Source organism: Channa argus, chromosome 11 (assembly GCF_033026475.1).
Source record: "Channa argus isolate prfri chromosome 11, Channa argus male v1.0, whole genome shotgun sequence".
Taxonomy (NCBI): Eukaryota; Metazoa; Chordata; class Actinopteri; order Anabantiformes; family Channidae; genus Channa; species Channa argus.
Window position 1 is genome coordinate 16,984,425 of NC_090207.1, and position 14,287 is coordinate 16,998,711.

Sequence of the window (14,287 nt, forward strand, 5' to 3'; positions counted from 1 at the left end):
CGTAACTCATTTTCTTTGACTTTAGTAAACCGTTGCAGATATCACGTACAGTAGTAACAGGACCAAAACGTGTGTCTACAATTAGAGACACAATTTACGCATATGATGAAGCAGCAATTCCCTCATTAATTATTTATTCTTCAGTACTTACTGTATTACCCTTTTCTGCACAGCATTCCAAGTTTATGTAGTAAGGTTGTACTGTCCTAGGGAAGAGCCTAGCACATCAAAACCATTACTATAGTTTAGTTTTCTATTGGATTATCACAATATGTTATTTTTCTGGCATGTCAAGTTGATTATTACAGGAAATGTGTGTTATTACTGTAACTTTGGTTATAACTGGGGAAATACAAAGTCTAAAAAAAATTATAAACGTATAGGTGAAAATTTACCTTATTTACAATTATACATTACACTTAATATAGTAACCTTCTAATATGAACAGCTTTATTAATGTAAGATTATTTACATAATAAATATAAAAAAGAGAAGAATAACTATAATTAACTATGATAACTAGAAATTAATACAGAATAACTGAATGAGAAGAAAGATCCCCATCGGGTGATACATTAATAAGAATGGAGGTGGAAATGGGAGAAAGTCTTATAAGAAGACTAAAAACGAATGTGTTCAACCATCAATCCATTTTAAAGGAAACGCCTTCACTGATTTTGAACTGTCTTTTGGTTCTAGTTTGGGTAGTGAATGTACATAAATACCATTAAATTTCCCTTTGAATTTCCTATATCAAAAATCTTTCTCTACTTTTAGCTGAAAAATGCCTCCAGATGACTTCACTTGGAGGAACCTTTTGTTCAGATAATGTCATCAGTTTGTAATCACGGTGAACCTGCTCCCCAAGATGATGAAAAACTCCTCCGGGTGATATCACCTGGAGGATTTTTTCAGCTAAAACCAGAGAAATATTTTAATATAGGGAAGTCAGAGGGAAGTTTGAAAGCAATAATGTACAATTACACCCTAAACTAAAGCCACAGAAAGCTAGCTTTAAAGACCTGCTATTCATTAAAGCAGGCTAACACCCAATGGGTTAGTCAGTTTCTGAGCCATTCACTCAAACTTTCCATGAATTGATCATCCCCACATAGATTGTCCCAACCAGTCATTCTACCATTTAGTAAATTGCGAACAAGCAGGTAAAAAGTTAACCCACCCAACAAGTTATCTGTCTATCCATGTAAATAACCAAGCTGCTAGGAAGTGAGGTCAGCCAGTCAACCCTGGGGGTCCTAGGGTGGTATTAATCAGTCTAGTTTCTGCTGAAAAGCTCAATCTGCAGATGATGGATGAGCCATCGTGCTGAGGGAACTGAAGTGACAGGTGACAAAGAAGGACACACACACCTGTATAAATCCATTCTACCTCCTGTCTGCCCCCAATATTACACCGTCAAGGTAGCAGGCTGAAAGTGTATGAGTGTGTTCTTGTGTGTGCAGGTGCAAGTGTCTCAGCATGTGTCCTGCTCTGCTAATGAAGTCATCTGAACAGTGATTTACCAGCCCTGGTGTAAAAGCCTACCCCCCTTAACTCATAGGCTTTCTCCATTAGAATGTGATATAAACCCTGGGCACAATAACTGTCCTGCCACTGTAACAATATATAGGAGGCCAATGGGCCACATTGCTAACTCATACAGTCTGGGCAGTGAAAAAAATTATTGGCTATGTACAGGGAAGGGAAGTCATTCAAGGAGACTAAAACTTATAAGATAGAAAAAACAGATGATTACAAGGTCATAGTGAGAGGTGTTTTTGTACAATATAAGGCAGCATCATTGCTAATAATATTGTCAAGTGTGTAAGATTATATCTTGTGGTTTGTCCAGAAAGAGGACGTAGTAAAAGAGTAATTGTTGTGAAGCCTCTGTGAAAACAGCCGAGGGCACTTCAGTCTGTGGTTACACAGAAAGCATTATCCTTATCTGCACTAACAAATGGATCAGAGGATCTGACATCAGTGTGCTTATCCCATGAATGGCCCTCTATAGTTTGAGAGATATTTTTGAGTCGGAGATGGATCTGAGGAAAACTTTGACAGCTTACATGTTGCCAACCGTGAAACTAACTTCCTCCTCTGTGTGAATGTCTCAGGCAGAACCAAAGCCATTCTCCAAATCCTCCATGAAATCTGCTCCTATGGCCCAACAAAGAGAGGCTAATGAGGCAAATGACAGAATCTCAGACACTTTGATACTGTGAGATTAGAGTGAATTATATAACCTTTACCCCCTCCCACTCCCATCTTGACTTCAATTTTTTTAGTGTCTTGACAGTATTGACTGGTCTTTCTCTCTCTCTCTCTCTCTCTTCATGTCACTCACAATCTCAAACTGTCCAATAACAGTTTTTGCCTCTCTCTTTCTTTCTATCTGACTTCTTATCCACTTCATTCCGTTTCTATTCATGAATGCTCAAACACTAATTTGGCTTAGTCAAGCAATGACAGTATCTTTAGCATTCAACAAAGCATCATATAAGAGGAGGACGAATGGAGTGTGTGCGTGTCTGTGTATGGGTGTGGAAACTGGGGGGTAGAGACATGAAGGCGACAAAAGCTCGTCACAGCAAAGCACAGAGCTGTGTACTTCACCCTTATTAGACCTGTGTCCTTGGCAGATGCAGAGCTTGCCCTTTGTTAGAAAGGTGTGCATGTGTGTGTGTGCATGTGGGTGTGTTACAATGGCGGTGATTTAGAATGGATTGGGCGTAGGCGTGGAGACAAGGTGCAGTAGCCCCATAGCTCCATGATAGCTGGCAGCGTGACAGATGTGAACGGAGAACAGGGAACAGCCTGAAGTATTGCCATCTAATATGTGTCACATACCTGCATAAATATTTATGCCCATTGCAGAACAGGAGCAGGAGAGGGGGGAGGACAGGACAGGAGCGGTGGACTTGGGTAAAAAACTCTTCAATCACACAAAAATCTGAGCCAATAACTCTTTTTCATCTGTTACTACTTCTATTCCGTCTCAACGGCATGGAAGTACCTGAAAAGGAAAATTTGCTAATATTTTGACAATGCAGTCAGTCATGCATGTGCATGTCCATTCACAAAGACAGGATTCTATGATTCACACATAGCATATCACTCAGTGCTCTGATATCCTGTTTCCAAATATAGTCTTTTTACAGTTCAGCCTCTGTGGGAGCTACAGCACTTGGACTGTAAACAACATGGAAGTTCGAACCTCTGATGAAGAGCTGTTCCCGGATGACTTAAGCTTATATCAAAATTAAGTCAAATGGGAATTTAGAGGTAGAGAAAAAAAATGAACACCTCTTTTTCTGCAAGTAAAGCTCAAAAACACCTGTGAGGATCATAATGAAAACACGAAAAGACAGCAATACAGGAGCATGCACATGTACACACTGTTCTCAGTGAGCATGTGTATATGTAATAAGTGAAATGACTGTTTTACCTGTTGGCCAGCAGAGTTTTGAAGGTGACCTGACTCATGCCCTGATAGGTTGGCAACAGCCTTGGCCAGTCCCATGCCCAGTCGACCACAGTGCTCTGTTGATGTATGAGGATAGCGTATTGTTAGTTATTAATCAGGGTTAATACCATCAGTGCATTACCGCTCCAGCTGGGACCCACTAACAAAGGAGGAGGGGGGTCCCCAGTGCAGGCCACCGACACCAGGCGATCAATCATGTCCGCACAAGAAGGTTTTTATTCCAATAAGACAGCAATTAATTTATAAATCCATTTGGGGGATGTAGCCATCATTTATAGAAAGATAAATCAATTTTGGGAGGGAGTCGTTACTCTTCTGACTGCTCTGGTTTTTTCTCCATCTTCAATGGCATCCCGCCAGCCCCCCTCCTTTTCTGTCTTTCCATCTCTTACTCTGTGTCTCTTTTTCTTAAACAAACACACACACTCCCACACATTTATTTTTATCACTTGTGGGGACTTAACATTAACTTACATTAATTTCCTTAGGACTTTCCCTATCCCCTAACCATAACTATGATCAATATATAATTCTAAAATTACCCTAAGCTTAAACCAAGACATTACAGTAAAATTCTGTTATTTACAAGCACTGTGGGGACTAACATCTGGTCTCCACGAGGAAAGTCTTTCCCTTCAATTTGAGGGTGTAAACAGGTTTCAGTGCCCACAATGTGAGTAATACTGTACACAGTAAGCACACACACACAGACACACTTGAGTTGACTGGAACCATATTGGGAAAGCAAATAAAAATCAGATTGCGCTGATTGCCAAAATGTCACTCTTAACTCCAGGCTGAGTTTTATTGACAAGGGGAGGAGAACTCCACTCGTTCCCTTTATCCATTCATCCCCCCTGCTCCTTCCTCAAGGTGATTGATGGATGTAACTTTTTTGTCCGCCTCCCTCCATGCCATTTGACAAACAATGCAGTCACCTGAAGCAGGGAAGGCATTTTAATCATTATTTTAATAGGGCGATTCCATGCAAAGCTATGCAGCTTCCTGTGATAAGCTGAAAACGGGCCAAGTTTTAGGATTAAAACTGTGGCTATTTAGAAAAAAAAAAGCAATAGTTGCTATTGGGTTCATAAATATATAAATGCAATTAATCAATTTCCCAAAAAGTAGGAAGACAACACAAGCCTGTCTTGACAAATACAGTTTCCGCGGTGATTGTTTTATGTGATGCCAAAGGTATTTCCCTTGGTAGGAGAATATACAAGGAGCAAAGCTTACAACTCTCATACTGAACAAAAACTAGCTGTGGATAAACTTATCAGCTTTAGGGAAAAAAAGAGAAATTAACAATTACTGAACATTGCGGTGGCACTCCTGAGGATAAGTTTGGGGTAAGAGGGTATATGGTTCAAAGGCCCAAAGAAGTGCACTTTAAGACTGCACTTTCCTTTAACATCACTCGCTTCTATGCGAAAGAAAACTTCTGTCATCTTTTCACCTTTTCAGTGTTCCTTTCTTCCTGCCAGCCTTACTCTTGCTTGAAAAAGGCAGCGACCTATGGAGAATAGGGAAGCCAAGCCCCAGAAAGACCTGACAACTTCAGAGATTGCCACAGTATCCAGTTCACTAGAGACTCAAACAGCTCTAACCTTCAACATTAGGCTTCTGGCCTTGGGAGAAACTAATAAAAAAAAAAAAAACACCTGCACATCACAAGTAGACACACACAGTGCAAAATCTAAAGAAATGAAAAAGCTCCACTAATCACTACAATATCAAAGACAGAGTTACAGAGTAATAAAACACATGTGTGATTTTCTACCTAAATAAACTAAAAGTACTTTACTAACCTGATCCAGCTTCTTCTTGCCAATGTGGTCAAATTGGTGTAGAGGATTGAAACAGACTGCATCCACAGGGTTGTCAGTGCCAAGTTCAAAGTTCACGAAGTGAGGAGAATCATTCGGTGAGTCTGTGCTTCCACTCAGTTTAGACATCAACAGTTCCTGTATACAAGATCCAAGGAAAGAGACGGTAGAAACACAGGAGAGAAAGAGAGACAAGGTTGAAAAAGACATATTATGACTGACAGGATGAAGCAGACTACAGAAAGGCAGATAAACTAAGGCTGACAACAGAGAGAGGCCAAAAAGTTATCTAAAAGTAAACTTTGTCAAACTGAAAGATCAATGGAGCATATGCTTGGATATACAGCACGTAGTGTAGTCACCAATATCCAGTTTGACTGACCTACATGTAAAAAGAACACTAAATCCATGAGTTCAGACAGGATTTCTACTGCACCTTCACCAGAAAAGCATAATGATGGGCAGAATTTTCTTTAGCGAGACATTTCCTAATTGATCAGTCGAACATTAGTGGAAATAAATCAGAGCTGTTGAGAAAATAAGTTAAGATTACACGCAACACACAAGTCAATAAAATTTATAAATGTAGAGAAACACGGGGCTTTTCTGGAGAACTGCTCACTTTCTACTTTTTTTTTGCAACATTTGCATCAGTTACTTAGTGCTAATGCATAATTGCATAAGATGTAGAGTATAATGCATGTTTAAAATATGTTCAGATGTGTATTTGTGTGTACGTGGACATCTCGTTGTAAATTCTCTGTATTCCAATCAACCAGCTTGATATGGCCTCTGAACCTCGACTCACTGCACCAGCCTTGTCTGTCCGTGACCTGCATGTTCTTGCCTCAACCCTGGGTGGGTCAAGTTTCTTGGGCTGGAAGAAGAATATCTCAGAGCCTGCTTGGGAGTCCCATTCACATTCTTTGAAATAGCTACTGTATGTAGAGTTACAGATGTACAGTATGTGGACCCCAGCAGCAGCAGCATAATGCAAATCATTAATGTTTTTGTGTTATTATAAAATTATATAAATTTGTAATACACAGATGTCAGTAAAAATCCCAAGAGGACCAACCAAATGTACCTTATGCCACTGTTGCTCTTTTAACAACTCTATTGCTGACAGTGTATATGCTATGCTCTAAAGATCATTAAAAGTTCTAAACTAACTGACCAAGCATTGATAGCATGGATAGCTCAATCTCACTTTAAAAGCAGATTTTTACCCATTATGTATCTAAAGGTAAATATCAGTAAAATCTCTCTCTCTCACTCTAAATATTTAAAGATGACGTTAACATTAATATGGGTCCTTTCTAGACTGCTACTATTTATTTTTGTAAACTTTTTTTCACTGAAATGAATTTAACTGAAATAAGTTCCACTTGAGTTAAAAAAGAATGACAAATGTTCCTCACTCTAATCTTCTCCAAAGAACTCAGCTATAATAAATCTGCAAGCTCCATGTGGCTCCATCTTCTCTACATCTTGTGAGTGTGTAAAACAGAAAATCACTGTAGGTTTGCACCTTCGGGGTCACCTGAAAAACAGAAGATCAAAACAAGCAGACTGCACACGAGAAGCAGCCCTTTTTCCAATCCCTCTCGAACAGCCTGCGGCCTCAGGCCAGCAGCCACCTAATTGCTGGGAAGAGGGAGTGCTTCCCTACCTCATTGCCTTGGATGATGTGATAGATCTGCCTCAGGTAGTCGCTGCCACCTGCTTTGTGGCAGACCTCCAGCAGCATCAGGCCTATTTTCTGCTCAGTCAGTTCAGCTGCAGCAACCCCGCTCTCCTGTGCTTGCTCAAACATGCTGAGAGAGAAAAGGAAAAGGAAAGGATGAGAGAGAAAACACAAAAATTATTTAAAAAATTAAATTTGAGTGGGGTAAAGAAAAAAGAGTAAACAGAAAGGGGAGTGTGTCAAATTGTATCTGAATAACACCTCTGGCTGTGGAAGTATTGTCTAGTTTGGAGAGGAATTTGGTAAAAATTGGAATACATACACTAGAAACACACAAGAAATCTTAATTTCTGAGTTTAAAATGAATTATTTTTAGTTTTTAAAGAAATAATTCAACCCAGAGGGCAAACTGACTTAAAATGCAACTCTTAAAAAAGCACTCAAAAAAAAGAGTTTGTACTCTAGTATCTGTCTGAAGTCTGAAGTCTGTTTGTTTGTTAAGGCTAACATTACGGAAAGTGACTGGAAAAAATATAGACAAATTATTGAGGGTTAGATAAAAAAGTAATTTTTACTTTCATTACCATTCATGACTTACATAGAGGATTTTAACTAAGGGGAGCTGCTGCACTAAAAATGACTGTGTGTGTATGTACGTGTTATGTGTTCTTAAGCGAGCACTATGAAGTAGGTAATTTTTGTGTCAAGGTCCTCATGCATGTACAGTCCCCAACCCGGGCAAATGCTCCTGCATCACTTTCCTTCGCTTCCTGTATGGATGGATATCACACTACTGTTCATCAACCCATCTCCTGTCATTGTTCTCTCTCTCTCTCTCTCTCTCTTCTTCTTTGTAATTATATGGTGGCAGAATCTGTGTCACCTGTCAGCCAGCCATTGGCTGCTTGACATTGAGAGTGGCAAAGGAAGAGGAGTCCTGCTCGTCCATATACATTCTCTCATTCTTTTGCTTGGCGACCCGGCAGTGGCGTTGTCGGCGATGGTGGCTGTGCATCCGTGTCAGCACCTGCGCTGTATCCTTTCCTGTCCATCACTGTGCAGGTGAAGCAGATGATTGGATTCAGTCAGCAGGGTGATTAATGAGGGCCCCTCCGGATTTGGGACAGCCTATCAATCATGTCATTAGGGCCAATGTGCCCTGAAAGAGGCAGACCTCCGCCAAGGAATAACTGCATTCATCTTCATCTGTGTATGCATCCCGTCAGCCCGGCCAGGGTCACCATGATGGAGAACAATAATCTTCTTCTCTACAAATTACTTTGCAAAGACAAGGTGGGTGGAGTGAAAGGGAGGGGGGGGATTACAGTTGAGAAAGGAAGGAGAGAAAGTGGGATGGGGGAACAGAGGTGGTAGGGCTTGCAAGGGGCAAATGTTCTTTGTAGAGGATTTTACACTGTGTGTGTGTGTGTGTGTGTGTGTGTGTGTGTGTGTGTGTGTGTGTGTAAGATGCCAATGAGTGCCAGTTGTTTTTGGAGTTATTACATCCACCTCTCTCTCTCTGACACTGTATTCTGATTGTTTACAAGCCAGGCTTCACTTCCCTGTGAAGGTTAGTTTAATGAATAGTAATGATCCCACTGAATGCCTCCGACAGGTGATACATAATCACTCTTCTTTCACTTTTCCACTAAACCCCCTCCACAACCCTCCTCCACTCCGCCTTTACTCTTTCCCCTCTCATCTCCTCTTCTCTTCCTGTCACTGAAAAATACAGCATTTCCTAGAACTGCCCATAATCTACTTATTTATTTAGGGTTTTTTTTGTCTTTTCTTCTTTTTTTTTTTAATTGTACTTGTTGTGCTATGGCGCCAAATCACCTTTTGATAAGGATTGATGCATCCAGAGTTTGTTGTTATGATGAAATGAGTGACCAGAGATGTAATTTCTGGGAACAGGCTACAAATGCTAAGCCAAAGGTCACAAATCAGCCCAGAGTGAAAGCTGTTTTCCCATCAGTCCAGTCTGCAGTTCACTCAGTCAGACTGTATGTTCATCATTTACCACAACAGACATCTGAGATTCATTGATCTTACTTATAGAGCATTTTAATGAAAAATGATCTTGATGATATCATACATCAAAAAATTGGATGCTCAATTAAAAAAGCATATCTAAGCGGCATTCTTTTTCATTGTTTTATTCAGTATCAATATTGAATGTCAAATGGCAGAATGTACTATCAGTCAGTTTGAACCCCCCTCCTTCATTAGACTCTCAGCCCTCAATCTCCATCTTACCATTAATAAATCATCAAAATTGTGTGTTGGGAAATGCATTTCTTAAAAAGCTGCTTTTATTATCAAAATGTTCTGAATAAAATAACATGTCATTGTTTTATAGAAGGTGCACATGCATAATCAATATCAACTTGGACTAATGATGGAAAAAGCCATTGCTGAATGCATGAAAATACATCAAATACATCAATCCCACTCTGACTGTGAACTCTTTCACTCTTTCTAAATCCCTCCAGTTGTCCTCTCACCTGTCTGAGCAGAGCTTGCGTGACTTCTGCAGTTGCATGTTTGTCCACTTTGGTCTTTTTTCCTCCAGAACCTGCAGCACTGTGTGCACCATGGGTTTGGGAACACCCTACCCAAAACAGAACAAAGCAACAAAGTAAATGAGCAAGAAATATTATCAATGGCTTATGTTTACATCAACAGCACTATTAAATTATGTTACCAGGGTATTTTATTTTAATTTATAAAACATCTTTACCAAGATTTGGTAAAGAAAACATCTTTACCAAATCTTAATACTTTGGAGACATCTAATATAAAGCCTTATCCTAAAACGTGATTATACTTGGGACATATTAATCATATCAATAACATAACATTTTTATTGTTAATATTATTGTTAAGTTGGTGGCTGGGTCTTAGCTGCTAGAAAAACTGTCCATGAATCCCAGGCCTGGTGGTTCAGTTCCTGGTTTCTCCTAGGTCTAATGTCAGAGTGTCCTTGTACAAGACTCTGAAACCCCTGCAGTAGCACCATCAATTATGTTTAACTGTCCAACTACAATTTCCCTATGGGAGATCAGTACAATATTGATTATTGTTATTAAAATACAACCTTTAGTCCTTACTTTCTGTTGAATGCCCATGGCAGCCTGTAGGCATTCCGCCAGCAGGGACAGGCAGTCCTCTGCCCCACGATCCAAGGCCAGGCCACTAATCTCTTCTAATGTGTCCAGGTCCTCCAGGCCCTTGATCAGGCAGCCTAACATGGCCCAGAGCAACAGGCCCACCAAACGCAGCTGCCGGGCATGCTGAGAGAGGTGTGTCTCTGCCACTTGGAATAAGAAGCGAATGGGGAGAGGCACAGATGCTATGGCTAAGGGCAGGTTGGTGAAAATGAAGGACATAGCTTGAATGGCAAGGGATACGAGAGCTGGAATGAGAAAGTAGTTAGCTGTTAGTTTTGAAGAGAAACCTATGCGTTTGTAGTAACACTATTGTCTCCAGCCTGTGCTTACTCTTAGTAGAAGTCTCCTTTCCTCTGGTTTCTGTTGATCTGTAATTCCATTCCCTGGGTATTTTAGCCAGGACACATTCAGGTAGAGCCTGCTTTAACAAGGCACCAGTAGGTTCTTCTGTAGCCTGCCACCCCATCACCATAGAAACCAGGTGTACCAGGAAGGTGTTGCTAAACTTGGTGACTACAGTCCGGACACAGCTGATCACTACCGGTACGGTACTTTTTGCATCTGTCAAATAAGATAAATAATGCTGCTGATGAAGAAGAGTGGCTAAAAGAATGCAAATACGACAAAATAAGAGCTTACAAATTCTTTCTATGATTAATTGAACATTTAATTCAAAAGCACAAAATTAAGGTTAGCCTATGACCAACATAGGTAAGTGAATTGAGAAGCCCAGTACCACATTGTCATGTGAACATAATTTTGGGAGTCAAATTTTTTGGAAATGTTTGGGGTCACTAACTGAAAAAAGGATGCCATGGTATCTACAGTATAAAAATCCTGTTTTTAATTACTTGAACAGTAGAGATACAACACAAAGAACTCTCTCACTGCTATTTGAAGAAGCTTTTAATAATGTTCTATTAAAAATACTTTTCCTTTGCTATACAAGATTCTTGGAAACTTGTTAAAAACTCAGAGACATGTCATACTATTGACACAAAAATTAGAGTGTGTTATATTCCATATTATACGTATTGTGCTATTGAGCTTTTCAAACAAGCAATAGTCCACATAGTCATTATTACATACTGCACTCAATTTGTGTCACAAATTACTTTTCAAACAATGGGTAAAGACGGAGACATGGAGCTTGAGAATCCATTGAGTGCCGAGCTATTCTATTAAAATGTCTGCACTAAAAGCAAGAAATATCAAGTTATCAAACCAAGTTGGCCTGACACTGGAAATCTTAATATGTCTTCCAGGTGCACTCCCTCTTTCATCACTCTGACCATTCACATCCTTCTAATATTGATAGCAGAGCAGCTACATTATGAATTTGTACAGTACCCATAAACTTCCAATAGCATGTGTTGTAAAACTAAAAGCTACATCTGAGAGCTACAACACAGTGGCAGAGCTGGAAGTGCACCAAAATCTCAAGGGACACCTAACTAATGTGTGACCCCATGGGAACAGAACATTACATAGTTTTTTGAAATAGAAGCGCTCTGTGGCAGGTGATGGCTAGACCTATTTTTCAAAGTCCTATTGTTTTCATTCCAAATACCACCCACTTCTATATTGACTAATGTATTGATTTGAAACAACCTGCTACAGTGTGATGAAACATCAGTGTTAGCAAAGAAATAGTAAAACTCTTAACGCAATCTATGAAAGTTAACTCAGTTTAAATAGAATTAGGGCACTGGGGGTATCCTGTAACCAAAATTATTATAGAAAGATTTAGCACAGTCCAATAATTAAACTAATTACCCTGTGAGGATACATGATGATTGGATGACATTGAGAATTTCTCTCTGGCTCATTCTCTCTCTTTTCCACTCATTCCCTCTGTCGACCCCTCCCTTGCTCTGTCTCCATCCAGATACTCTTCTCCAATCACACTAATTTATGCTACAATAATTACCACTCACCCAGGATATAAAAATCACCACCAAAAAGAGCTCCATACTCCACAGGAGTTCTGATTAAGCTCTGTATCAAAGCTTGTACCAGTGAGAAGCGAAAAGAAAGAAGAAGTTGGGAGTAATTGCAGTCTCAGTAACAGCATATTAAAGTCATGGTTTAGCTGATGTGCACACATTGTTGGGAAAATTGGTCAAATCTCTAAATGAGCATTTATTTTCTTGTTATTTAAGCACTCAAAAGTAAGAATATTTTGGGAAGTGACAGATTAATGTCAATCTGTGGTACTGATTCCTGAACCACAACATAACACAGAACTTTACCTGCCAGTGTGTAGAGATGTTTCCATATTTGTGCCCTCTCCAGGTAGGGCTGAAGAGCCTGAGTCAAAGCCTTAGGAACATCATTCAGGCAATTGAAAAGGTTGAATAATGCAACGATGAGGTCATTTCCGGCCTTGCAACTCTCTTTAGCCATTTCTAAGCCACTCTCCTGGCAAAAATCTGGGGGGGAAAAATTCAGTCTGGTGTTTGTGCACAATACAAACAAATGTGTACTGAAGATATTCAAAATGTCACTCAATTTAGAAAACCTTGGAGCAGTGGTACACATAGGCAAACAAAGAGATAAAAAGACTTAAAAATAAAATAAATAGACACACACATACAATCTGTTAGGAGGTGTAGGTGTGTGCTTTTTAAAATTATGATTTACAAAATATCAACCTCATGGCAGTAGGTAGGAAAGATGTAAAACTCTATTCTATGAAACAGCATCTTGATTTCTTGCACAAAAACACATTGGAAAATGTCAAGGCTGCCCAACCTGACACATGTTAACAGAAAGGCTGAACAAAAGGCATTGTGGAATAGAAGGGAAAGAAAAATCCACATCTGTGTTAGATAGAGAAAAAAAACCGACCAGAAAAAAAAAACAGAAAAAGAAACAGATTTCAAAGCCCCTGGCTGTGGGATCTACAGCACATGGAGACAGGAAGTGAAAAGGAAGAGGTTTTGACAGGGTGTCCTTGTGGGGGTTGCTGTCTGAGCACAGGGCAGAGGATGGAGGTGTGTGCGTGCGTAACCCATATGGATGTCAATATACTGTATGTGTTTTTGTGCTTATAAGTGTGTGTGTTAAGTTGACAGGGGTTGCTGAGGAAAGGCCCATTGCGCCAGAGGTGGCAGACATCCAGCGGTCTGTCAGTCTGCTGTGTGGGAGATGACAGCTATCTGAACAGAAGCGTGTTGCAACGCAGCAGTCAGTGAGGGGGCTCTGTCGTGGAGGGCAGCATGGCTTCTTTCTGACTAATGCTACACTATTTTAAAATGACAGGGCTAAATTAGCTTCTGCGTTACAGGGCCAGTAATATCAGCCAGCTTAGCAACAGGCAGGTAAGGAGCTCTGCCACCACTAAAGGTCCAGATGAGAACCGATTTCCTCTGTCTTCCTGTATCTGTCACTAAACCCCCTTTAAATGCTTAACTCTCTTTTTTTCCTTCACTATTACACATCTAACACTTTCATAAGTGGTCAACCACCCTGACCTACAATCAGTCTAGCAGACAGCATTATGTGGGTTAAACTGACATATTGTTCTCTGCCTGTTATTGTTCTCTGGTAATTGGTCCTTAAGGAGAGGGTGTTCTGGATATTACTGCTTTGGCTGAAATGGTTTGAGGAAACAAGGGTGACCAACATTAATTTTCACTTGGGGTGCTGGAGAGCATGGTGGGTTAACAAGGTGCCTTTTAATAATGATCCCTTTAAAGAGCAGCTGATGACTTGAGAAAAACAGATGATAATGTGCTAGCACATCTCTGTGGAATTTTCACTACTACTGCAGCACACAATAATTCCAATGTGCTTGTGTTTCTATGTCAATTTCTCTGTTGGTCCTTTTAGTTTTTCCTGTCCTTACTTCCCTCATCTCAGAGTTTATACAGCCTTGATACATGGCCAATACATACCTGTTTTGTTGGAAAACCAGTCAGAAGGGCTCACTCTGCAAACCTCTGTAATTGGAAGCAGACACACTGCTGATACTAAAAAGGTTGTGTGTGTGTGTGTTTATGGATGTGTGCCGTTTCGGCTTTTGTCAATATGAAGTAGATGCTTTGAAATAAAACACATTTTCAAATCACCAAACATCCATGTATATGCATGTATTAGGAAGTGCAGT

At 40.0% G+C, this 14,287-nt stretch overlaps 1 protein-coding gene across 7 annotated transcripts in view; it reads right to left on the bottom strand.

The window, feature by feature from the left end:
* Positions 1-14,287, bottom strand: part of kiaa0825 (KIAA0825 ortholog) — a 111,827-nt gene that overhangs the window by 61,117 nt on the left and 36,423 nt on the right. For 5 of the 7 annotated variants that reach the window (XM_067520713.1, XM_067520716.1, XM_067520711.1 and 2 more), the window contains 7 exons: positions 12,429-12,608; positions 10,507-10,737; positions 10,117-10,421; positions 9,511-9,617; positions 6,989-7,133; positions 5,299-5,454; positions 3,449-3,543 (listed from right to left, as the gene is read on the bottom strand). In XM_067520713.1, the coding sequence (XP_067376814.1) occupies positions 3,449-3,543; positions 5,299-5,454; positions 6,989-7,133; positions 9,511-9,617; positions 10,117-10,421; positions 10,507-10,737; positions 12,429-12,608 (1,219 nt within the window). The other 2 variants (XR_010915521.1, XM_067520717.1) reach the window with 2 other exon arrangements.